The 27,323-nt window shown below is 38.0% G+C and overlaps 1 protein-coding gene across 16 annotated transcripts in view; it reads right to left on the bottom strand.

Moving 5' to 3' along the window:
• The window catches only part of Dlg1 (discs large MAGUK scaffold protein 1), a 207,644-nt gene that overhangs the window by 168,122 nt on the left and 12,199 nt on the right, over window positions 1-27,323 (bottom strand). For 15 of the 16 annotated variants that reach the window (XM_052740547.1, XM_052740550.1, XM_052740551.1 and 12 more), the window contains exon 4: window positions 18,100-18,266. In XM_052740547.1, coding sequence (XP_052596507.1) covers window positions 18,100-18,266 — 167 coding nt within the window. Of the gene's footprint in view, window positions 1-4,732; window positions 5,266-18,099; window positions 18,267-27,323 lie in introns of those variants that run through there. The other variant, XM_052740562.1, reaches the window with a different exon arrangement.

The raw sequence follows: 27,323 nt of genomic DNA, 5'->3' as shown, positions 1-27,323 counted from the left end.
TGATTTTGTGGTTTGAGTTAGACAGGGTCTTGCCAAGTAGCCCAGACTGGCCTAGAACTTGCAATCCCCCTGCCTCTACCACTCAAGAGCTGAGATTACTGGCATGTGCCCCCATATCTAGCTAGCTGTTTGCTTGTTTGAATTGAGGTTATTACTCAAAAATTACATTTAAAAAATTCAGGAGGAGGAAGTAAAACATTAGCTGCTGAATAAGAATGGCTGTTACAGACCAATAATATTAAATTAAAAATTGTTTCTTTGTAAAACCAGCCACATTTTAAGTGCTAGTAAAAAGAACAGTAATGTTTTCAGAACATCTCCACCACTACATGAAATTCTACTGGACAATGTTGAAGTTGCTGACATTCTGCAGCTCAGAGACACAAGTACTAAAGTGAGAAAGGATTCTGTTTCCCAAATCTAGTATAATCTAGAAACAAATGCAAACTTCACACAACCAGGGGATGATTAGGGTATTTAAGTGAGTATCCAAAACGTATCAACAGGAAACGACACAGTGGAGGGGCTGACGAGACGGCTCAGCGGTAAGAGCACTGGCTGCTTTGCCAGAGATCCCTGGTTCAATTCCCACATGGCAGCTCATAACTGTCTGTAACTCCAGTTCCAGGGGATCTGACACCTTCACACAGAAATACATGCAGGAAAACACCAATGCACATACAATAAATAAATAATTGTTTCAAAAAAAGAAATGTGTGGAAACAACAGGATCTTTCTGGATCATTCTCAATTCATTATTTTTTTAAAAGATACAGAATGATAAGTGATTTTTAGTATTTTATCTTACATGTGCGGGTGTTTTGCTTGTACATATGTCTGAGCCCCACTTGTGTGTCTAGTGTCCATGGAAGCCAGAAAAGTTTACTAGCACCCTGGAACTGGAGTAAGAGACAGCTGTGAGTCACCATATGGATGCTGGACATAGAACCCAAATCCTTGGAAGAGCAACCAGAGTTCTTACCACTAAGCTATCTCTCCAGCCCAATAAATAAATGTTAATGACAGTTTTCTGAAATATCCATATGTACATTACAAAGTAAAATAATTTTCTAGGCCTCAAGTTTGGGTTCTCTGGACCAAAGTTTCACCTATAACATACTATACTGAGTCCCTACTATGTACCGAACACTGGATCAGGTAGAGATACCACGGAAAACTAAACAGTGCTTTTGTGATACTTTCAATACAATGAGAATACAGTAATAACGAATATAAATGGTCTACTATGTGTTAGAAAGAAAAAATGAGGCATACTTTTCTAGACGAATTAAATCTAATCAGTCCACTAGAGAGTCCATGATGAAGTCATCCATAAGCTGGAGTCAGAAGGGTAAGATCTGAGAGTAGAAGCTTGTAAACTGTGATGCACAAATACTCAAAGATGAAAGAAACACCTTAAGAGGAACTGAAAAAAATCCCTATTAACCAAAATAATGGAAACCTAGTATAGTTCTTAAAGCAAACATATTGCCAATTCCTTAATTGGGAAAAATATCCAAAGAATATATATAATAAGAATATATAAGTATTTATATCAATATTGACATTTTATATATTAATATTTAATAGTATAAGATTATATATAACATACATATCTCAAAACTGTCCTGATAGCACCTAATATGGTCTACAAGTGTTGGCAGATTAAATAATAAAAGTATTAACAACTCAGACTGGAGAGACAGCTCAGCAGCTAAGAGTACTGGCTGAGCTTCCAGACAATTTGGGTTCAATTCCCAGCACCTACATAGTTAACAACTGTCTGTACTCCCAGTTCCAGAGTATCAGATACCCTCTTCTGGCCTCCTTAGGCACTACATGCACATGGCACACAGACACACATGCAGGGGAAAAAGCCAATCTGCAGAAACTAGAATAAATCCTGAAAAAATATTAGCAACTGGCACTTGAGTGTAGGCGAGTGTCTTGAGCTGGAGAGTTACTTTCTCCTTCCTATCCTTCATTAAGAACCCATGTACAACACACCTTTATTTTAGCTCTATTCTGTCACCTATCAGTCTATTAAGTAATTCTAAGAAGACAGACAAGACCTTTTTCCACATATATGAACAAAAATTAGTGTAACAAATGGTGGAAAAAGGTATGATCCTACCACAAGACACTGATACTAAAGTTATACCTGTTAGCCCTCTCCTTTTTCTTTTCTTCCCAGAAGATACTGGATCAGGTAAAATCTGCTACAAAGAATATATATGCCCTTAGCTCAGTTTATATATATGTAAAGCACTTTACTGCTACTATAATAAAAAAAAAGATACTTAGCAATATTCCCAAAGCACTCCTTAAATCTAGTGTGCTTACAATTAACTTTCTCACAGTGATAATGAACCTGATAAAACTATATTCTCTACCTAGTCCCTCATATTAGCTCTACACTGCTGTATTTATAAAGTGGCTAGTTAAGAACCTAAGAACTCTCAAGGAGAAAATTAACTGTTTTCTAAGACATTATATGGGAGACACACAAGAAAATATTGTATCCAAGCAGATTAAATAACATGTAATCTATATTAGTACAAGTAAAAACAACTAGAAAGAATACCATAATATAAATACTCCTTCCCCTTGAAAAGCATTTAAACCCAGAACAGTTTTTGTTTTTGAAATTCAAGAAGGAGGCATGCTTTCAAACCCACTACATTTCTGTTTCAGATGTATTAATCAGGGCTGGGTATATAGCTCAGTGGTGGGGCACTTGCCTGGCATATGCATGGTCTCAGGTCTAATTCCCAGCTCTGGGAGGGGGAAATCAACTTAGTTCCTTTTAAGGAACGCATTAATCAGAAAAGGAACGTAGGGTTATTTATAACTGTCTTAAATTAGTAAATGCCAATTATACTACTGTAGATGAAGGCCAAGATTTAGCAGTTCAATAACAGTGAAGATTTAGTCATCTCATCTCACAACCTAGTCATTTGAAAGCGTTTTAAAATAAGTCTTCATTGTGAAGAACATATAGTTATTATAGTTATGGGGGGGGACTCAAAAACTAATCATCATTGCTTTAGCTCAACCCACATGCCTGTTCTTAAGGGTATCCATGGTAGCAATGATGCAACATGCCTACCTAGTTCACTGTGCCTACACAAGTGGGAGAATGGGGAGGCGGAGGACGCTAGCATTTTCACTTGAGGTGTTTTAGTATTAACACGAGAGAATTCTATCAACTACACTGTTAAGATCTTAAAAACCATAAAGCTCTCCACAAATCAGATAGGATCCTAGTACAGGAAGACAAGAAGGGGGAGGAAGGATGCACTGAAGCCTTTAGTTGGAGAGAGAGAGAAAAGAATGTTGCTCATCTTGCTGTAGCAGTTAGTTTAAAATGTTCAAAGGGTTTATTTCTAATCATAGAATAAATGATTCTAATTTAGAATTTTCAAAACTACAAATAATGTTTTATGCTTCCTAATTTCCAACCTACATATCTTCCTATTTTTATTTTCACGGTTATATAATAACTTATAAATATTTTAAGGACAGTGATTATATCCAGTGTTTTTTAAGTAATAAAAAATTGTTCTTTTGCTTTAAAAAAAAAAAGGAGGGTGGATGCAAAAATAAATCTAAATCTATGAAATAAAGACTAAAGAGATATATCAAAAGACTTTGCTATATAATATTGGAAGTAAGAAATTATACTAAATAAATAAACTAAATAAAATTATACAAGGTAATTCACAGGAAAAAGCCAAACATAGATGTTAAAAAAAAGAAAAAAAACAAAGCTTGAAAGGAAAACACAAACAAACAAAACTGTTTTCAGGCATATGTGTCCTTTTAAACACTCTTTGGGAATACTTCAATAAAGCAGTTTACTTAAGTCCTGGAGAAGCCCACCCTCTTAGTGCAGAGAACAAGCCCCCATCATGGGCATACTAGCATCTGATCACAGACTACTATCTGAACCATAGTTCTGCATGCCATAATAAAACAAAAGTCAATGCCATCAGTTTTCCCACTTTTCTTCTTCTGATAACTAATTCTTTATACAGAAATAATCAGAGCTTGCTTTCAGAAATACTGAACAGAGTCTTAAAATCTCAACAGTTGCGTCTAAAAATCACTATGCGGCATTAGTGCGTGGAAATAAAAACTAAAATGGGTACTTCCTGTTTTGAAAACCCAAATGTAAAGTTGAAATGTAAGCACCTGGAATTATAACCACACACTCACACAAGGCCCCAAACCGGTGCTTAGAAATCAAAGTGGTCTGCTTGGAGACGAAGTGAGGCGTGCTGAACAGGACAAAAAGCAAAGCAGGCTTTACAAGGACTTCCAGAAGCGCTGAGCAAGTTCACGGGTTCGCAGTCCAGACCAGCATCTATCTAACAGCACCACAGCGAGAACACGACTGCTTAAAAAGAATAGTCCAGAAACTGTTCCCAAAATGAGCTACACTTTCAGCTAACATGACATGTCCAAGGGAAGAGAAGAACTCCTAATGAAATACAAGACCTAAACATACCAAGGCTTTCCAGACCTATGCTGTTAGGAGGAAAGCGTCCTGTAAATCTTGGGGAAAAAAAAGAATCAGTTTAACACACTATTTTTACCTACCTGAAATAATTTCAAACTACTGCCTTTGCTAACTATGTATCACATAGAGTCCAGTATCTATTTTCAAGCATCTAACAATGGTTATATCTTAGTTTAAAGAATGAACACAGAAAATCATACTGTATCTTACCTTTGTAGTTACAATGCACAGGCAATCCATTATTCTAGCATTACAATATTATATACATAAAGCAGAACTATTCAAATTGCCTATTTCAACAACAAAAAACTTCAAATAAAAAAGTTGCTAGATAAAAATCATAGATGAAAAGTTATAACTGTGCCAAGATCTCGCCAGCATCCATTCTTAGAGCTAGCAATTTTTCTACTATCTGAATATAAGAAGCCAGAGTGCACCACGTGCCCTCCAATCTTCTTTATGTAATCTGTGTCTGAAGAAGTTGAAACGAGCCACAAAACACTGGGGAGCTCGTCGGGGTTCCTTCCGTGAGAGCCCAGGGCTGCTTTAGACGCTACTTCATTAATCCCTCTTTTCAAGAGACGCCGCTGCCACGGCGTCATTTGATAAAATGCTCCACAAGGAGGTCCCCCCAACACAATTTAAATGTTTCTCCTTGTTTGACAGAATTTGGATATTCAAAGAACTGCCAAAGACGAAGAAAAAAATCACTAGAAAAACGCAAGCAAACATTTCTTCCACTAAACCATTTCAGCAACTGCAGCCTGCAAAGTAAAGACTTTCTCGGGCAGTAATGAATGGAATATTCCAAGTGTTATTTTTGAGAAGGGGAGCAGGAAGAGCAAAGCAGTAATGTAAAATATCACTAAAACTTACATTTTTTTCTCCTTACCAAAATAAACAACACTTTACCACTGAAGCCAGATTTTTACTATCAAGTAAGAATTTTGACAATAAAGTGTTCCTGAGTCCACCTCACCCAGTCCCTTGGCCCTCGGGTACAGGGAGGAAGCACCACCAAGAGGCAGTTATAACTGGACCATTTCAAACTCCTAAGTAAGTATTCATTTTGAACCCAGAGGCCACGTCACTTTTTAAAAGGTGCCTGGCCCTCAAGATCCCAGGCTCACAGAGGGAAAGGACACAGAGACGCCGCCAAGTGGCTTTCAGTTTCGTCACTGAGGCTGCACTTCCAACTCCCCTATGAACACACATAGTAAGGAAGAGTACTAGCTGCAGTTTTGGTACCTTACATAAAATTTATCATTTCTTAAAGCAGAATACTAAAAACAACGTATGTAATATTTAAACACTGACAAGGCATTGCATTTTTGTGAAGGAAAGTAGAAGAATTCAGTTGGTTTCTTCCTTAGTGTTCAGAAATTTCTCTCATAAAAATTTTAAGATACCCAGAGAGGGAAGGTCTCCCTCAGTGTGGCAGACCTTCTAAAAGTGGAGGTTGGACAATCCCTATAGCAAATAAGAAACATGGTTCAACCCATTAATAAGCTGTATAGCTAATCATTTTCTTTCTTACAGGAGGTGGGGAGAGACACACTCAGTTTTCCCTTTTATAAAACACACAGTGGCATTAAGAGTCTTTCCCTTACTTCTGTTATAATTTCTATATTCAATAGATGATAAGTTCCAACAAGGGCAAAACTCAAGAACGTCCCTGCATCTATTGTTCTGTCCTCAGCAAATATGGTTTAGCATAGGTGACCAGAACATAACGTGGTTCAGTATGTGTTGATGACTGAGCAGCCTTTCTAACATCTAAACTGTCGGTGATTACAAAATTCAAAGTCTGAATTGATTCTAAAAAATGAGACACCTCATTTTCCCAAGAAAATCTCTAAAATACCTTTGGCAACTCAATTATAAACTTGTAAGACTATAGATTAAAAAGCCAAAGAGCCAAGTTTAAATTTGAGTCACCTTGATGTGTATTTAACAACAGTTGCATTTTAGGAAATAATTTCATTCATTTATTTATTTATTTATTTATTTATTTATTTATTTATTTATTTATTTATTTATTTATGTATGGTTTTTTTCGAAACAGGGTTTCTCTGTGCAGCTTTGCGCCTTTCCTGGAACTCACTTGGTAGCCCAGGCTGGCCTCGAACTCACAAAGATCCGCCTGCCTCTACCTCCCAAATGCTGGGATTAAAGGTGTGTGCCACCACCGCCTGGCTAGGAAATAATTTTAGTTGGACTCTATATTCATCTTAGACAGCATAGTCACCCATATAACTACACCACTCTAGTCAGATGTGGGCTGGGGAGACGGCTCAGTTCATAACGTGCTGGCCTTGTAAGCACAAGGACCCGAGTTTAATGCTCAGAACCCACATTTAAACTTTAAAAAAATAAATAAATAGAGCCAGGTATATGGCTCAACCTTCTAATTCCAGAACTGGGGAAGCAGAGACAAGGTAGAGAAGATATCTGGTGTTTGATGGCCAGCCAGCTTAGCCTAAATTGGCATGGAACATTCTAGGCCAATGAAAGACCCTGTCTCAAAAACAAAGTTGGACAGCAAGTGAGTAACTACTCCAGAGACTGTCCTCTGATCTGAACACCCAAGTGCATGTGTGCCTACATGCTCACCTCCCAAAACATGCCACATACATTTCTGTATGCACGCGCTCCCACACACTCCTATCTACTTGACTTCAAACAGCAGTTTTACAGAATATAGGTGGCATGAGATGTTGCTTTTTTAAAATTAAAATGTCACCTGACCATTTACCCAATTTTCTACTAGTATCCATTTTAAGTACACATATTTTCCCTATTTGGACAATAGTTGTATATTTACAATGTCTATGATGTAACCAGTTAACTGTATCACCCTTTTAATGTACTTAATTGTCTTTCAATGAAGCTTGAATGTAGCGTATCATACTCACGAATGATCATTTAATCAGTATTAAATTCTGCATTTACTCCACCTATCAACACCCAAACTGGCATTGACGAGGCACATTTTAAATCAATGTGTTTCTTTCTAGTCATTTGCTCATTGAAATGATTTAGAAGCTACCTTGTAATATAAGCAACTTCAAAAGAACTTAAAATAAGCCTTTGGAGATGACAAGCCCACACCTAATATCTAGGAACATAAGATGATCAACACCACTTCAGAATACCAGTGGCTTTCTAGGTAGTCAGCTGCTTTTAACCATGATGGGCCGATAGGGAACAAAATGATCCACCTTAAACAACTCAAACAAAAACACTGGTCAAATATAAAGGACTAATTTTCAAGTACTGAAAAGAGGCAGTTCAAAGCAATGAACCTGTAGGAGAGGAAGCAGAAGATGAACCCTGTAACTGTCCAGCCCAAGTTTTGGAGCAGGCAACAGCAAAGGAAGAGGAGAACTAAACACAGCCCAGTGATATTCGAGAGACCTAACTGAAAACTCGGTAAGCAGAAAGAACAGGGCTACACAGGCAGGGTTCCTTTGAGTGCCCAGATTATCTCTGATCTTCATCAGCAAAGACATCAATTTGAGGCTAAGAAAAAAACAGGAGGTAAAGGAAGGAGAAGTGTCAGTCCCAAGAATTGACACAGTACCAAGAATAACAGAACAATTCCTAACAGGCAGGACGCCAGGCAGGATTGGGAGTATGGCCACAATCTGGGAACATTAGCCTACACTAAAGGTTCCCCAATACTGCTAGAAACAAATAAAACAACAACAATAAAAAAACACTTAAAAGAAACAGACTTACATTTTTTTCCAAATAACTTCATTGTACACCAAAGCAAAGTTCAAGAATATTTAAAGGAATGAAATAAAAATAATCTATGCTTACAAAGGGTTAAAATTCACTATATTTGCCAAACTTATTAAAAATGAGCAGGCATGCCGGGCGGTGGTGGCGCACGCCTTTAATCCCAGCACTCGGGAGGCAGAGCCAGGCGGATCTCTGTGAGTTCGAGGCCAGCCTGGGCTACCAAGTGAGTTCCAGGAAAGGCGCAAAGCTACACAGAGAAACCCTGTCTCGAAAAACCAAAAAAAAAAAAATGAGCAGGCATAGCCAGGTGGTGGTGGTGGTGGTGGTGGTGGTGGTGGTGGTGGTGGTGGTGGTGGTGGTGGTGGTGGTGGTGGTGGTTGTCGTCGTCACACGCCTTTAATCCCAGCACTGGGAGGCAGAGGAAGGTGGATCTCTGCGAGTTTGAGGCCAGCCTGGGCTACAGAGCCAGTTCCAGGAAAGGTGCCAAAGCTACATGGAGAAACCCTGCTTGGAGTGGGGGGGGAAAAAAAAGAGCAGGCATATAAAAAGCAGGAAAATATAACCCAGAGAAAAGCCAATTAAGAACGTCAGAAATGACAAATGATAAAATAGTGAACAAGGGCATTTTAATAGTTACTTTTGGTTCTGCCTCAATATGTTCATGTGGAAAACAAGCAAACAAATGATGACCATATTATAAGATATGGGAAATTAAAAAAGAACCAAATTGAACTTCTGGAGATCATTAAAATATTTGATATGAAAATTTTTCTGAATGGAATTAACGATACTACATTTAATGAACTTTAAGACATAAAAACTGTCCATAATGAGGCAAAGGACAAATTATCATACTAATGAGCTGTGGGACACATCCAATGGAACTGATTTACATGTAATTGGAATCCCTGAAGAAAAGAGGGAAGGGGACATATACCTGGAATCTCTCTTTCTCACTTTTAACCCAGGGTCTTGATGGAGCTAGGCAAACACTCTACCACTGATATATATACCCTAGTTCTCATTTTTATGTTTTATTTTGAAACAGTCTTACTGAATTGTACAGAGTGGCCCTGAACTCACCCAGGCAAGCCTTAGACTTGTAATACCTACCTACCTACCTACCTACCTACCTACCTACCTACCTAATCTATCTCTATATCTATCTACCTACCTATCCACCTACCTACCTACCTACCTATCTACTTATTTATTTTGTGTATGGTTTTTTTGCCTAAATGTATCTATGTAGTACCTGTGTGTGACAGAGGGCGTCAGATCCCCTGAGACTGGATTACAGACAGGTGTAAGCTACCATATGAATACCATAGTACAGCCAGCACTTCTAACCACTGAGCATTCTTGTCTCAGACTCAAGAGTAGTTGAGATTTACAAACTATCACCAGGTCCCACTCAGTGGGTCTAATTTTCCAATGTGGGTAAAAACTATAGACCTACAGACTCAAACTCAATGAATCCTAAGTACATGTGTTCATGCGCATGCACGTGCACGTGCACACATACACATACACACACAGACAGAGTTTTCTGTGGATATGAGGTTTTTCCAAACAAAAATTGAAAGAGACCTAAAAAGGGTCCAAATTAACTGTAAAATATGTAGCTCAGTGGCTGAGCACTGACTCTCTCTCTCAAGAAGAAAAAAGTACAGAGGCATACAGATATTAGTTTGTACCAAAAAATGGGTGAAGATCTCACATTAAAGGTTTTGAACTGAGCCATCAAGGTGCATAAGGTGCAACAACCATTTAAAGAATGGCACAATTTTTGTGTCATTTTGCAAATTGTGGTATGGATCATAGATGATCATGAAAAGCAAAATGAAAGTGTCTGATTAAAAAAACTCCCTACAACACAGGCCAGGTGGTGGTGGCGGCAGCACACACCTTTAATCCCAGCACTTGGGAGGCGGAGGCGGAGGCAGAGGCAGGAGTATCTCTGTGAGTTCGGAAGCAGCCTGGTCTACAGAGTGAGTTCCAGAACAACCAAGGCTATCACACAGAGAAACCCTGTCTGGGGGTTAGGGGGTGGCAGGGAATACAGTAGAAAAACCTTAGTGATCTTAAAGTCAGAAAACACTGCATTAATTAATCGTTAAGTGGGACTATATTAAACCTTGAACATTTAAAAAACAGGAGTGCTAGGCATGGTGACAAATGCCTAGACCCTGGGTTAATCTCAGCACCAGGAGGCAGAGGCAGGCAATTTCTGTGAGTTCAAGACCAGCCTGGTCTACATAGAGAGCTCCAGGGCAGCCATGGGTACATAGTAAGACCCTGTCTCAAAATATAAAAAAAAGTTAGAAGCATGACCAAGCGTTAGAGAAAATATTTTAATATATGCATTTAACAAGGGAATTATATCCAGATACAGATCTTGTTAATCATAAAATAGAACATTTACCAAGTGAGTTCCAGGAAAGGCACAAAGCTACACAGAGAAACCCTGTCTCAAAAAACCAAAAAAAAAAAAAAAAAAAAAAGATAGAAATTGTTTTTATTGGGTAAAAAATTTGAACAGACACTTCACTGAAGAATCAAAATGACCAACTGGGGGGTTGGAGTATTGTCTCAGCAGTTAAGAGCATGTGTTACTCTTGCAGAGAACTTAGGTTCAAGTCCCAGTACCCATACAATGGCTTACAACCATCAGTAACTCCATTTCCAGGGGACTCTGACCCTTCCTGACCTCTGTGGGCACCAGGCACAAATGTGGTGCACATACATACATGTAGGTAAAATATTTAAAAAAAAAAAAAACAACCCTACACTTTAATGAACTGACATATGAAAAGGTGCTTGTTAATTGTTATTCTCTCTAATGATAGGAAAATTAAAAACAAACCAACCAGTCATCATGAAGAATCTCTACACACTTCCTATGCATGTATCAGAGTTCTTTAATACATTTTAAGTCAATCTTTAGAAGGCTTTAGATTAAACTTTAGTAGTCCATATGTGTTTGTAACTGTCCTGCCTCAAAAAAATTCTAGATAAAATAAATCCTAAGATGTTGTGTAATATTATTTTAACTAGGTAAAGATGTGTGGGGGCTGGAGAGATGGCTTAGGGGGTTAAGAGCATTGGCTGCTCTTCCAGAGGTCCTGAGTTCAATTCCCAGCAACCACATGGTGGCTCACAACTATCTGTAATGACATCTGGTGCCCACATCTGGCCTGCAGGGATACATGCAGACAGAACACTGTATTTGTAATAAATACATCTTAAAAAAAAAAAAAAAGACATGTTATATTTGTTTATGCCACAAAATATTTACTTTAACTGTGTAAAGGTATGCTGCATTTGTTTAATGATGTAAGGATGTGTTTAATTATGTAAAGATGTGTTACATTTATTTCACCTTGCCTGCCTAAGGCACCTGATGGTCTAATAAAAAGCTGAACGGCCAATAGCAGGCAGGAGAGGGAAAGGCAGGGCTGGCAGGCAGAGAGGAAAATCTAGGCTCAAGAAAGGAGAAGAAAATGAGGAGAATGAGAGGGACAGACTGGAGGCTAGAAGCCAGGCAGCCACCAGACAGAAAGACAGACATGAGAAGCAGTGAAAGTGAGATGTACAGAAGGAAAGAAAGATAAAAAGACCCAACGCAAAAGGTAGATAAGGAGAAACAGGTTAATTTAAAAGAGCTAGCCAGAAACGAGCCTAAGCAAGGCCGAGCACTCAAAACTACTAGGAAGTCTCCAGGTCATGATTTGGGAGCTGGCTGTTGGCCCAAAAGAAAAAGCCTGGTACACTAAGATGAAAGAGAAAGAGATGATCTCCCTACACACTTAGATAACTTTAAAGGCTGGACAAGGAGGCGACAGATAACAGGCACATAAACAACAGCACTGAAGAAGACAAGTGTGTCTTCTTTCAGTCAACTAATATCAGTTTCTGTTTTGTTTTCTTTCCTTTTTCTTTTCGTTTTTTGAAACAAGGTTTCTCTGTGTAGCCCTGGTTGTCCTGGAACTCACTCTATAGACCAGGCTGGCCTCGAAATCACAGAGATCCGCCTAGTTCTGTCTCCCGAGTACTAGGATTAAAGGCCTGTGCCACCACTGCCTGGCAGTTTCTTCTTTTTACAGCATACTTTGTGGCATGAAACCTGCTTCATTCAATAGATACATATACTGACAACGGAATTATGTTTTAATAACTCATCATAAATTGAAAACATGATCCACTGAAAATGCAGTGTGACTGCATGGCTGACAGGGTGGCATGCTGCCAACATCTAGTATCAAAAGATAAGTCTTGGGGGCATGGCTACAACTCAGGGGAAGAGCACTTTCCCAGGCTGAGTGTGAGAAAAGATCAAATTCAAAATCTGAAGTACGTTTCTACTTTGTGTGAGTATGTGTATATACATGCAAACATGAGAACAAGGGCCACAGCACACATGTGCAGATCAGTGGAAAACCTGTGGAAGACAATTTTTCCCATCAACCATGTGAGTCCTGAGAAGCACCTTCATCCATTAAGCCATGTCACTGACCCAGCAGAATGTTTTTTTGTTTGTCTGTTTGTTTAAGACAGGATTTCTCTATGTAGCCCTGACTGTCCTGGAACTCAGAGAGTCACCTGCCTCTGCCTCCCAAATGCTGGGAATAAAGGCGTGCACCACCACCACCACCACCACCACCACCACCACCAAGCCAGGACAATGCTTTCAATCTAGTTCCTTACTGGTAATCATTTAGACTGCTTCCTCTCTTCTATTTATTAATATACATGGAATACTGCAACGGGCATATCTTTAATTATTTTATGAGAAAATAAATCCTGACACACTGGTCACATTCATTATATACACGTTGTCTCTCAATTATTACACAAGTGTACCCTCCTCTACCAACCTTCACATCTATTGGTCACTTTCCTATCGAATGCTGGCTATATAGTACATGTTTCTTGGGTTGAAGTGCTTACAAATAAAAAATAAAAAATAATTAGCCCTTATGCATTATGTGAAAATCTCTTTTTTGTTGTTTTTGTTTGCTGGTTAGTTGGCACTCAGGAGGCAGAGGCAGGGGGATCTCTGAGTTCAAGATTAGCCTGGTCTACAGAGTTCCAGGACAGCCAGGGATACACAGAGAAACCCTGTCCTGAAAAACAAAAAAAGAAAAAAAGAGACGGTTTCTTTTATTCTAAAGGCATAGAAAATTTTGTTCTCATGATCTCATTTTTTAATCATTTGGTTCTTTCAGTCCCTTAAAATATGCTATCAGGAACAGAACACTACATTCTTTCTGTAATACCCTAGTAAATTAAGCCATTTCTCCTGTTTCATCTTCCTTTCATTAAAAAGTTATATACTTACACTCTCTCAAAGTAATTCAACAGATGTCTCTTTTTTAAAAATGAGTAAAAGTACAACAAAGGAAAATGGAGGCTCTAGCAATATAGGTCAGCAGTAAAACGCCTTGCACAAAAGCAAGCTACCCACAACTGACCATCAGCACTGCGGTAAGGGTGGAGGGAAACCTTGCCCCCAAAACGGTTTTTTTTTTCTTTTTCCAAAACAGTTTTTAAACAAACATTATTCTAAACATCTCCCTAGGCATATATATGGTCAAAGTAAAAGGCAGACATTAAAAAGGCACTAAGAAAATAAGACATCAGCCAGGCGGTGGTGGCGCACGCCTTTAATCCCAGCACTCGGGAGGCAGAGCCAGGCGGATCTCTGTGAGTTCGAGGCCAGCCTGGGCTACCAAGTGAGTTCCAGGAGAGGCGCAAAGCTACACAGAGAAACCCTGTCTCGAAAAACCAAAAAAAAAAAAAAAAAAAGAAACATTTAAAATCTTGTTTACCTAAAAAAAGAAAATAAGACATCACTTTAAAAATAAACTATATTGGGCTTAATTTTACTATATTAAGAAAAAAGGTTAACAGCATCATAAGGTTAACAAGGATTTGGCAAGATTTACATCCGTTTCCAACTGTAAATAAATAAGACCAAGAAAACTGGATAAATGCAAAGATTTACATCATTCAGAGAAAACAGACAAGAACTTATAAAAACTGATCAATCTCAAACACTTTTTGCAAAAATGAAAATTGTAAAAGAGGCAAGAGCATACTGAATGACATTTTTGTCAGACAAAGGCTGTCTATCCAAGATTTAGTGTATGACTATAATAATAACTCAAATCATAAAGTAAAATAACCTTAGGATTTTCAGGTTATCTTTCAATTTGTAGTTAAATAAAAGTGTATTTTTGCATTTGTTTGAATGTGGTTCAGTATGCTCCAAAGTCTTTTCAGCCACAAACATGACTCAAATAAGAGATCAAGTCAGTGATCACTTAGCCAAGCCTCCCATCCAAAAGCAGCAAGAATGAATGGGGAACACATTTCCTACTCACACAGCATTGTCAAAAACAAATAAATCTCCAAACATTTCAGGGTTCTCATAACTGCCTGTCAGTATGTTTTAACTACTTACATTTTCAGACTAACATCTGTCAAGAAATTTGCTACAAAAACAGTAATTCCTAATAACAGACCTCACTCAAGTTTAGAATATTCATTTCCCCATTAAAAAAAATCATCTAGAAACTGATGGACATATCCCAGGGCTCCTCCTAAGTGTCCATCCATGAATGGGTATGAACTTCAAACACTACCCGAGCATTTCCCACCGGGAACACCATGTGAGCCTATCCTTTCTCACACATTTTCCAAACTACTCACATCTAACATTTATTTAAAGTTCTCACTCTTCTGTTCACTTGAGACTTCAGCATGTCTAGACAGTTTAAGCAGTGAAGAAACCAGGTACATAGCATTTCTAGGTACCAGTGTTTCACATATTTATAAAAATATAAATGTTTCGAAAATCCTTTTTGTTCGGTGTTGGTGATTGAACCAACATGCAGGCCAAGCAAGCCCTCTACACTAAGCTGTAACTTTTACTCTCCAGTATAGTGTTGATGAAACTCTATACATTTGTGCTGGCTAGTTTTATGTCAACTTCTCACACAAGCTAGACTTATCTGGAAGGAGGGAACCTCAATTGAGAAAATGCCTCCATAAGATCCAGCTATAAGGCATTTTCTTAATTAGTGATTGATGGTGGCGGGCCCAACCAATTGTGGGTGCTTCTGCCCCTGAACTGGTGGTCCTGGGTTCTCTAAGAAAGCAGGCTGAGGCCGGGCGGTGGTGGCGCACGCCTTTAATCCCAGCACTCGGGAGGCAGAGGCAGGCGGATCTTTGTGAGTTCGAGGCCAGCCTAGTCTACAGTGTGAGAGCCAGGAAAGGCGCAAAGCTACACAGAGAAACCCTGTCTCAAAAAAAAAAAAAAAAAAAAAAAAAAAGAAAGCAGGCTGAGGCCGGGCGGTGGTGGCGCACGCCTTTAATCCCAGCACTCAGGAGGCAGAGCCAGGCGGATCTCTGTGAGTTCGAGGCCAGCCTGGTCTCCAAAGCGAGTTCCAGGAAAGGCGCAAAGCTACACAGAGAAACCCTGTCTCGAAAAACCAAAAAAAAAAAAAAAAAAGAAAGCAGGCTGAGCAAGCCAAGAGGAACAAGCCAGTAAGCAGCATCCCTCCATGGCCTTTGCATGAGCTCCTGCCTCCAGGTTCCTGCCCTGTGTGAGTTCTTGCCCTGACTGCCACTGGTGATGAATTGTGATATGGAAGTGTAAGCCAAATAAACTTTCCTCCCTGGAAAGTTGCTTTTTGGTCATGGTGTTTCATCATAGCAATAGTAACCCTAATAAAGACAAAAACAACCTTTTTGTTTTTGTTTTGACCTTTCTGACTGAAATCTATATGGAGATAAACTTTCACCTCATAAAAGGAGTTCATTTTTTAACTTAATGAGTATCAGACATTTTAAATAATCTATAAAAGGGAGGCTGGAGCTGGCTCTGTGGTTAGGAGTGCTTGTTGTTCTTGCCAAGGATTGGGGTTCAGTTCAGTACCAACAGTGTCTCACAACTACCCATAACTCCAGTTCCAGACCTTCTTCTGACCTCAGGCACTGGGCATGTACATGGTACACACATACATGCAAGCAGGGCATTCATACATATAAAATAAACTAAGTAAACTTAAAAATAATTTTTAAAAAATCTATAAAAACTAGTAAGTCTCTGCTTCATAATAACAGGTATTAATCAAACAATAGAAAAAAATAGGTAAACATGAAAGTCAATGCTCTTAAACCTTAACATTTTTTTAAAGACACAAGTCTTTTAACCTATGACTAAGACAATAAATATGAACTGAACATATGATAATAACTTACATAAGAGAAAATAAAAGAGAAGCACATTCCTCACAGTACTGGAGGCTAGGAAGCCCAGAGTCTAGGCATGTACCCTGGTGAGGACTTCTGTTTCACTCTCACGGGCAGAGAGAAGACCTAAACTTAGGCATACACCTTCTTTCTTAAAGGCCTTAATTCCACTCTTGAGGAACAAGCCCTCATGGCCTAATCACATCCCTCCCCAATTCTAGGCTAGCAATTGAACCCAGGACCTCAGGCATGCTAGGCAACTTATTCTGGAGGCAACACATTTATCTGAACCATAACAATAACTACAGACATTTTAAAATTGCATTTGAAATAGACCACAGAATGAACTATCATTATAGCAAACGGTATAGCAACTAAAAAAGGGGGTGGGAAAGGAAACTGTCCAAGAAAATGTCATTTTAAAAAAGAGTAAAGAAACAAGGATACATACAAAGAGAAATGTGTAAGGTTTACCAAAGTAAAGTTTTTTTTTTTTTTTTTTTTTTTGGTTTTTTGAGACAGGGTTTCTCTGTGTAGCTTTGCGCCTTTCCTGGAACTCACCTGTAGCCCAGGCTGGCCTCGAACTCACAGAGATCCACTTGGCTCTGCCTTCTGAGTGCTGGGATTAAAGGAGTGCGCCACCACCGCCATAAATTCAATGTTAAGAAGTTTGACATCCAAAGATAGACTTCCCCAAAACTAGCTAAAGAAGTTGGGTCAGTCATTTTCTTTTAGATTTCTTTTTTTCAGCTTTAAAATATAGGAGAGGGATTATATTGTGCTCATTCATACTGCTCTAAAATGCTAATTATATAACATATTAAATAAAAGAAAGTGAAAACCTGACTGCTTCATCACCAATGTACTCCACAGCTGCTGCCGGTACACCACCACTTTTCTGACTTATTACTCATCCAACAGAAGCTGATTCCATTCTCTAGGCACAGTCTAGTACTAACCAGAAGGGACTAAATCCAATTTAGAGACAACCACTTTTAAATGACTAACGCTTGCTTCTCAGGCAGAGTCATCATTACAAAACGCTGCATCATATCCAACTCTACTAGCAACAATACAGCACAACTGAAAAAGGCCATTACCAATTATCGAGAAAGTCATTAAAACGGAAAGAATTGGGCAGTTTAACTACAGAAAAATGTAAAAACCAACGCTGACTGGAAGGAGAGTTTTAATGCAATTCTTCAAGCCAATCTACAGAGAAGTCTATTAGTATAGGGCTCAGAGCCACAATTAGATTCTTTCTCTAGGCAACAACACCAAAGCAAAATCATCTTTTCAAACTACAATGGCCACGTTAATAATTATACAAATGGAGCTTTTGAGATCTACTATGTAAAACACTTTCTAATATCCTAAAACAAGTATTTCAGACCTCAAACAAGTTACAAACTTTAAGACAGAATCAAAAGAAATTCTCTACTTTTAAAGAATATTTTAACTCTATTCTGTATCTCATTACTAAGTATTTCCACAAAATATCCACCTTTAAAAAAATGAACAAGTTAACAAATTGATCACTAAAAAATGACATTGTGAAAACTGTCTCTTACCTCTATAGGAGGGCTAAGGCTGCTGGGCAATGTTTCTGAAGTCACAGTAGTGCTTGGAAAGCTGGCAGTCTCCCAAGTATTCACAGGCTGAACTGGTTCAGACTGCTTTGAATGATCTACACATTTTGGATTATCAAGTAAGGTCACTTCATAAAATTCTTGAATATCTAGAGATGAAGAAAACAAAAATTTCAAAAGCATTTATATCTCCTAAACTACACAATGCTAAAACAACATAATTCAAAGGCAACTTCTTACTCTTAATTAGAAAAGTAAGTTTACCACACACTTTTTTTGTTGTTGATGTTTTGTTTTTCGAGACAGGGTTTCTCTGTGAAGCCCTAGCTGTCCTGGAACTCACTATGTAGACCAGGCTGGCTTCGAACTCAGAGATTTGTCTGCCTCTGCCTCCCGAGTGCTGGATTAAAGGCATGAGCCACCACCGCCTCTCAGCTCAACTGCATACTTACACCAGTAGGTATATGTCACAATTACATCGAACCCTGCAGGGCACCGTGTGAAGTCCTAAGTATTTTACACTTCAAAAGTCAGCATTTTGGAGACAGTTCACAGTGAAGAGTGCCCAGTGCTCTTGCAGAGGACCTCAGCTGGGTTCCCAGCATCCACGTCAGGGAGGTCACTATTGCCTAAAACTCCAGCTCCAAGGTATCACCAATGCCCTATTGTAGTCTCTGAAGGCTCCTGCATGTTCATGTACACATCACTACACACAATACACACATTCACACAATTAAATTAAAACACAACTAAAAAATTAAGGCCTCATGGATGGGAGAAGGAGCTCACAAGCCCACCTTAGCTGAAAAGCTACAGGCAGTTGACAAATGCTGGAAGTGGGAGAGGCAATTTTCTTTGAGGGTATGATAACTGTTAGGTTACCCATGTTCCCTCCAGTAGATGGCCCATACCCATGCACACAAAAGCAGCACTAATTAGACCCATTAGTCATTTAAAAAAACTGTATTGGACATGAAGGTAGGAAATAGATATGGGGGCAGAGTCTAGGGGAATTGAAGGGGAAATTAAAGGATAGATATGATCAAAATACACACATGTATAAAATTTTCAAACAAAATGTATTTTTTAAAAAGTACTGGGTTAAAAATCCTAAATCTTTTACCAATTTGCTACATGAACAAGATTACTAATTCTCTGATTTGTCTCACTGTAAACTATGTAAGAACTGTGCTAGTTATAAAGTGCTTAGGTTGTTAATACATAATGTACTCTTACTGAACAGTGGTTAAAATCAGTATTACAAATTGTTCAGGTGAATCATTACTAATATTTTACATCTTTATCATCACTATTCAGACCAGGAATGTAAATCCTCAAGTGGTTTTAACTGTCCTTCTAACCAAAGTGAATATATTTTTTAAAAGTTAAGAAAAACCAAAGAACTAGGACATCTCCAACTCCTCTGGTCTGCATAGTCAAGAGGAAGTGAGAAACAATCACTTAAAAGGTATGACAAAACCCCGAAAGAAACGAAATAGAATAGCACAGCATAATATAAAAGATAAAATTGCTTTGCTCCAGTTAGAATTATGCAAACTTACTTAATATTAGCTCTGGCTACTCACATTGCTTAGTAACACTGAGTGACAATTCACTAATGTTTAGATTTCACACTGTAAGTTCTTTAGTCATTTACTGGTATAATTTAGAATTCTTTAAAGAGAGGGAATTATTTAATAGCCAATATGGGCATTATCCTATATAAACAATGAACAATAACTATAATAACATTTAGTGTAACTTTCACTTCTTATTTCTTCCTATTTTTAAAGTGTCATTGTGCCCTTTAAAGACATCTCACTGGGCAATGAGACAGACAGCTCGGCAGGTAAAGATGCTTGTCACCAAGCCTGACGACCTCAGTTCAATTGCCAGGACCTCCATACAGGAGGAAGAACTGACTCCATAGTTGTCCTTAGATTTCCACACTCTAAAAACTGTGGCACATGTATACCCACACACAATTGTAATAAAAATTTTTTGAAAACCCACATCTCACAAGACAGTAGGGACAAAGTTGTTCTGTTTTCAGTTTTAATAAGTAGAATTAAAAAATTCCGGTCGGGCGGTGGTGGCGCACGCCTTTAATCCCAGCACTCGGGAGGCAGAGCCAGGCGGATCTCTGTGAGTTCGAGGCCAGCCTGGGCTACCAAGTGAGTTCCAGGAGAGGCGCAAAGCTACACAGAGAAACCCTGTCTCGAAAAACCAAAAAAAAAAAAAAAAAAATTCCAAGTACTAATTAAAAAATAATGCTTGTACACTAAAGATGAAATCAACCCATCTCATCAGCTGTTAAAATCATTACTGGGCTGGAGAGATGGTTCAGTGGCTAAGACAGCTCTTGTAGATGACCAGGGTTTGGTTCCCAGTACCCATGTAGTGCCCTATGACAGTCCTTAACCCCAGTTGCAGAGGATTCAGCATTCACCACCTTCCTTGTGGCCTCTTCACACCCCAGGCAAATATATACAAGCTGATAAAACACTCTTACAAATAAAATGAAATCAGTTAAGTCTTTCCTTTTTTTAAGACTATTACCAGAGAAAATTGGATGTGAAAGCATTTTATGGACCAGAAATCACTGTATGGAAAACTGACACATAGCCATCATGAAGAAACCAAAAATTCAAAATCACTGTATCTCCTATAAGGTATCCACACCAAAATTAGTTAGTTTCAACCCCAATCAAATCTTTAGAACTAATTTCTTGTTCACAGGAAATACCTTGAAAGAAGAACAAGTCAAAAAACAACCAAGAGTCAGCCATTAAAACAAGATCCCAACTTGACACCTAGCCTCCTCAGAAAGTCAAAGCCATGAGAGGGAAAAGGAGTCACTTCAACATAAGGACTGTTCTGCATTTCCTACGAAAGAAGTAAAGACAGAGCACCAACTGCAGTGTGAGCCTTGACTACTGCTAATGTAGGATTGGGGAGGCAGCTATAAAGGCAATGGGAGAAGTGAGGGAAATCCCAACTGCCTTCCAGAACACTTCAGGGTACAGCTGTAATATTTTTATAGAAGTAACTTATGGAGGGGGATTTATGAAGAATATGTATTTTACACATGTGGCGTATATATCTATAACTATATATCTTACCCATATTCTCAATTAGTAGCACTTACACATGATTATGTAATATACATGAGGTTCTATTATATTAGGCCTCCAAGAGCATTGAATGACTATTGAAGAGTTATTAGTATCTAAGTAGACTATATTACAGAGTAAAGCAAACTTCAAATTTTAAACTCCTATACGACCTTTTATCTTATAATTAACAAAGCACTGCTATAATACCAATGCAGTGAAAATCTATACTAGTAATAACCTAAAAAATAAAACAAAACTTTCTGCAATGATAAAAATGAATTTGGCTGCATTATCCAAGTTTCAAGCTTTATATGGCTATTAAGCATTTGAAATGTTACTAGCATGTTTAAGAACTGAATTTATAATTTTTGCAAACATAATAGCCACCTGGCTAGACACTACTGTAGAAATCTAGACTACTATCCTTCTAGAGCAGTAACATTATATTTGACATGCATGATCAATGAATAAAGTGTGAATTTTTGGAAATTTTCACAGCATCTTGCTTATCAATTGAAGTCCTCAACTCTAGATCTTATATTCATCTATCAAACAGCCCCTTTATATATGTATATATGTGTACACATATGTGCATGTATATATATGTGTACATACGTATAAAAGAGCTGTTTGAGAAATGAATATATATACGTATATGTGTGGATATATAGAAAGTGTGTGTAAGTTAAACTGGCTTTTAAGATTTTTATTATTTTGTGCATGTGTGTGTTTGGGGGGGTATTTTGCCTGCATGTGTGTCTGTGCACATGCACGTGGGGCCCTCAGAGGCAAGAAGAGGGTGTCAGATCTCCTGGGACTGGAGTTAGAGACTGTTGCAGGTGTTGGGGTTGAATCTGGGTCCTGTGGAGGAACGGTCAGTACTCTTAACTGCTGAGGCGCTGCCCCAGCTCCCTCCAACAGCCCTTTCCAATTTGCTCTATGTAAACTCTTATAACTGGAGTATAAAGTATCAATTCTCTTTTAACTGTATCAGGGTTAAAACAAAACAAGCTGAGTAAACACCACTTAGATTGGCTATTATAAAACAAAACAAGCCCAGCAGTGGTGGCGCACACCTTTAATCCCAGCACTCGGGAGGCAGAGCCAGGTGAATCTCTCTGAGTTCCAGGCCAGCCTGGTCTACAGAGCGAGACCCAGGACAGGCAAGGCTACACAGCCTATTTTGAAAAACCAAAAGCAAAACAAAACAAAAATAGAAAGTACTAACAAGATATGAAAAAATAAGAACCCTTCTTCATTGCTCATGAATTGAGAGTGTAAAATGGTAAAACTGTCACTGAAAATGATCTCAAGGCACAGAACTTCTGTGTGATCCAGTAATTCCACCTCCTAGTACACATACAGAGAAAAACAGACAGGAAAGGAAGAGAGGAGGAACTGACCCAGATTAACAGATCTGTATACCAATGGTTAGTTACTACAGCATAAAAGCTGAAACGTAAAAATTCAACTAGCCTTCAAAACTGACTAAATAAATAAAATATAGTATGTATGTACAAAGAAGTATCACTTACCCTCAAAAAGGAATTAAATCTTTAATACAGTCTATGTGGATAGATAAATCTTGAAAATAACCTAAGTGAAACAAGCTAGACATAAAGGACAAATACTGTATTTCATTTATATGAAGTATCCAGAATATCAAATTCAGACACAAAAAGTGAAGTCACTGGAGTGCAGGGAAGGGAGGCTGAGGACAGGGAGTTAGTGCATTTTAACAGGCATGTGGCGTGATCTAAATGGTTTTCTGTTTGTTGTTGAGACATAATGATTGCTCAAAAGGGAATTTCAGTTTGAGTCGAAAATAATTAAAAATTAGGGTGCTAAATTTTATATTATGTACACTTTACCACAATAAAAATATCAGAAGAGTTCTAGTATCCTAGATAAAGAATGTGAAGGGCTTGATAATGAGGAGGAAGGCTATGAAATGCTCTCTTACAGACATGGCATGGCTATGGCACACATGAACAACTGCAGGTGTATACATAGGGCTTATATAAGGCTAGCCTATGAACAGTCACAGATGGGGAAGGGGCTCATGGGGCCACACCTTGAGGAGCACCAGGAGAGAGGAAGTCACTGTCTTTGATGACATAGCCACTGTTATATTACCCATGCTTCAGTGGTAAACTTCACACCCAGGCCCATGTAAGTGATCCTGGTTAACAGTGGCAGGTCACAAAGCAAAACAACCAACCATCAGTAGTTCATAGCCATCAGTAACTCTATACCCAAGGGATCTGATGCCCTCTCTGGACTCTGTGGGCACCAGGCATGCAATGGTACATACACGTGCAGTCAAAATACCCATACACATAAAAATAACAATAAATTATAAATAATATTTCTAAACCCAACAACAGAAGTGTCTTTGAAAGAATGAGAAAACTGAAGGGTGTAACTCAGTGACAGAGCACTTGTCTAGCATACACAAAGCCCTCAGTTTAATTAACATGTGTATAGGTAGATATACATAAACATTAATTTGTTACACACTTAGAAGTTATTTTAATACAGAGTAAACTGGTGTATTTTAAAACACAAATTCATTATGCTCATCCATCTTTTTAAAATTAGTAAACTCAAGTTTACAGAAAGAATTTAGGGTTACAGAGTAATGGAACAGCAGGCAGTCTCCACGTCCTCCCCCTTCTCATCCTATTAACATCTTATGTTGGTATATGCTGCACGCGTTCAAACTGACAGGTTTGTCATTCACTGTCATCTAAGGATCACAGTTTACATTAGCATTCACTTTGTGTTGTACACTGAGTTATATGTACATTTGTTGTTCTGACACATTAATCCATTATTGTGATACCATATACACCAGTTTCATTGCCTTAACAATCTATGTGCTCAACTATTCAAATTGCCTCTAGTTCTCAAATGCTGAAAACTACTGATCTTTTTGCTACTTCTCCAGTTTTAGGAAGTCTTCCATATCATATATTACCTTATATATTACACTGACAAAACATTTTGATGAGCATTTCATGACAAAAGTCTCAAATGCATTCCTTTTTCACCAAATAACACAAGTTTTAGGAATTTACCCCAAAGCACATAGTCTTTGGAAGCTGGCTTCTTCCTCTTGGCAGTACATGTGAAGTTTCCTGTCTTTCTTGTGGCTTGTTAAGTTTTATCTTTTTATTGCTAATACTCCATATTATATGGTTCTACTGTATTATTTGCTTAACCATTGAAGAACATCTTGACTACTAAATTTTACTAATTATTAATAAAGCTGCTATAAATCATATGCAGGGTGTGTTCTTTTTTTTTTTTTTTAATCTTCTTCATGCTACACTCTTACCATGGAGCTACATCCCTAACGCCTAGATTTTATTCTGTGTTGTTTTAGGGAAACTCATGGTTTGTCACTTGGCTGTGTTTCTGAGCCTGTTGAAGAACACTAATGGGTGTAGGAGTGTGTAGCAGAAACAATTAAATTATGGTGGACATGTTTTCAACTCATCTGAGGAAATACCAAGGAGCCTAAGTAACTGTTGGGTAATGTGGTGTTAATAGTTTTGAAGAAACTGCCTGAAGAGTCTTCTGATGTGGCTGTGTTGTTCTATATGCCTCCTGGCTGTGTGGTCACTCACATCCTCGCCATCATTAAGTCTTCTTATCAGTGCCATGTGGCACTATCTATGCTTTCTTTCATTTGCTTGGTGTTTTTTTTTTTTTTTTTTTTTTTTTTTGGTTTTCTGAGACAGGGTTTCTCTGTGTAGCTTTGTGCCTTTCCTGGATCTCGCTCTGTAGAACAGGCTGGCCTCAAACTCACAAAGATCCACCAGCCTCTGACTCCCGTGTGCTGGGATTAAAGGCGTGGGCCACCACCACCCGGCCATTTGCTTGGTTTTGAGACACAATTTCGTTCTGTATCCCAGGCTGCTGTAAACTCAAATCGCCACATTGACTTCAACTTTTTTTTTTTGTTGTTTTGGGTGGGGGAGTTGATTTTTTTGAGACAGGGTTTCTCTGTGTAGCCCTGGCTGTCCTGAACTCACAAAGATCTGCCTGCCTCAGGCATGTGCCACTACTGCCCGGCTACACATTGGCTTGAACTTTGATCCTACTGACTCAGTTTAGTCAGTTTCCTTGGCAGTGCCCTATAGTACTTGATGACTTTAATATATTTTTATATTTTAATATATTTACTTGCTATTTCTGATTACTGTAGTGAGATATTTGCATCTTCTGCTCATTTCTAGTGGGTTTTTCTGTCAAATCTTACATGGCTTTTGTGTTAGGTGCCAGTCTCCTGTCAGATTAATGTTTCACAAATATTTTCTTACTGGTTGTGACTTGTCAGTATTTTCCACCAAATAAAACACTTTGTCATAGATTAAGAATGTTCTGTGTTATGTTAAATTACTGCATATTCTTAGGCATGTGTTCAGACTCTTCTTGAGCCTGACTTAATACTAGCCTTAGTTCTTAGCTTGAGAAACATTAAATGATTTGTGAGGTGTTTCTGTTTAGGATGACACGAGTTATCACCCAAAACTGTAAAGTTTCTTTTTCTATTTGAAAATGTCCATCCTTCTATATCTTACTCTCCTGCCTCAGCTCCCTACCTTTGAGGCTATTTCTGAAATGCTGTACTTCCTCTTCCAGTGTCAGCAAACTATGAAAGTAACAAAGGCAATGAAAATCTTTTACATAAAGACTTCTGAAATAAGTGACTTGATTTCCACAGACAACTTTCAGGGATCAGTGTTATAAGCATCTTTACTTACACAGCCATCCCAACCTCTAAAAATGTTTTTGATATTTTTTGAATGGATATGAATGATTCTGCTGATTCTAAGAACTCATTCAATGTCTTTAAGCTTTTAATTTTTTTTTCCATTCATATGTTCAAGCTATTTGTGACCTTCTGATCCAGAGCTTTGTTTAGGAACTACACTTGGAGGAACCCAGTTTTGTCTAAAATCAGGGAGAGCACTTTCAGACTATGAATGGAAAGTACAACTACGCTGTGATAAGACAGATCCAGGAGATTCCAGTAAGGATTTCAATTATGATTCATTTAAGCATGCCATTTCCTCTAAGACATATTTTAGCATTCCTGCATATTCTTCTATAGTTTTTTCTGCTAATGTAACACCATTTTCACAGAAAAATATTTTCAGAGTAATAAACAAAAACGTAATGTTATTTTAATTATATTTGTTATGCATATCTGGGTGAGCCGTCTGCAGCACCTTCAAGGAAGTTTGGAATCATTCTCAATCTATAAGTATCAACCATTCTTACCACTGTACTCACTTATTTTCTTTACATTTTCAAAGTAAAAATTCAAATAAATGGTACCTAGGTTTACTGAAGGACTGTTTCTTAACACTGGGTAGTAAATGTAGTAATTTCTGAGAAAACTGTACTGAGAGAGACAACTTTTGAAGCATTAATTATAATTTATTTTTTCTATAGTTAGTGTTTTCACAGTGGATATATAAAATTATGAGCAGTCACTATTGACACTGAATATTAAAACACATGAATAGACCAGAACTGAGAAAAAAAAATTAACGTGGTCAATTTAATTGTTAGTTTCTGGTGATGTAACCTTTACCTTGCTTGAACAACTTCCCTTTCAATTTTTTTCAAATTTGAATACATATTTAATAATAAAAATTTAAATATATAATTAAGTTGTTATAGCATCGTAAACGATAGCCATCACACATTTATTAAAATACACCTTTTTAGTGCATGTGTGTGTGTATGTTGTACATAAATATATGTGTGTAGCTAGGGATTAAACACACAGAATGCTTTTTAAAAGTCTTGAATGTAGGTGAATGCTTTCATAAATGATGGAGATAATAATCTTGGGGATTAGAATATAAAGGACAGTCTTTCCTGGTATGATACCACAAGCAGAAAACACCTACCTATCTACTGATAAATCTAATCATAAATAAACATGAGTTTTTAAAATCCAAGTTTAAAAAAACACGTAACAAACAAGGGTAGTTATTTGTGATTCACCTGCCAACAGAGTTGATACACCTCATGTTAATTTTATAGTAAGGAAAATAGTAATATAGTAAT

The sequence above is a fragment of the Peromyscus californicus genome, unplaced genomic scaffold, assembly GCF_007827085.1.
Source record: "Peromyscus californicus insignis strain IS unplaced genomic scaffold, ASM782708v3 Scaffold_16__1_contigs__length_79575227, whole genome shotgun sequence".
Lineage (NCBI taxonomy): Eukaryota > Metazoa > Chordata > Mammalia > Rodentia > Cricetidae > Peromyscus > Peromyscus californicus.
This window is presented reverse-complemented; position numbering and strand designations above follow the sequence as displayed.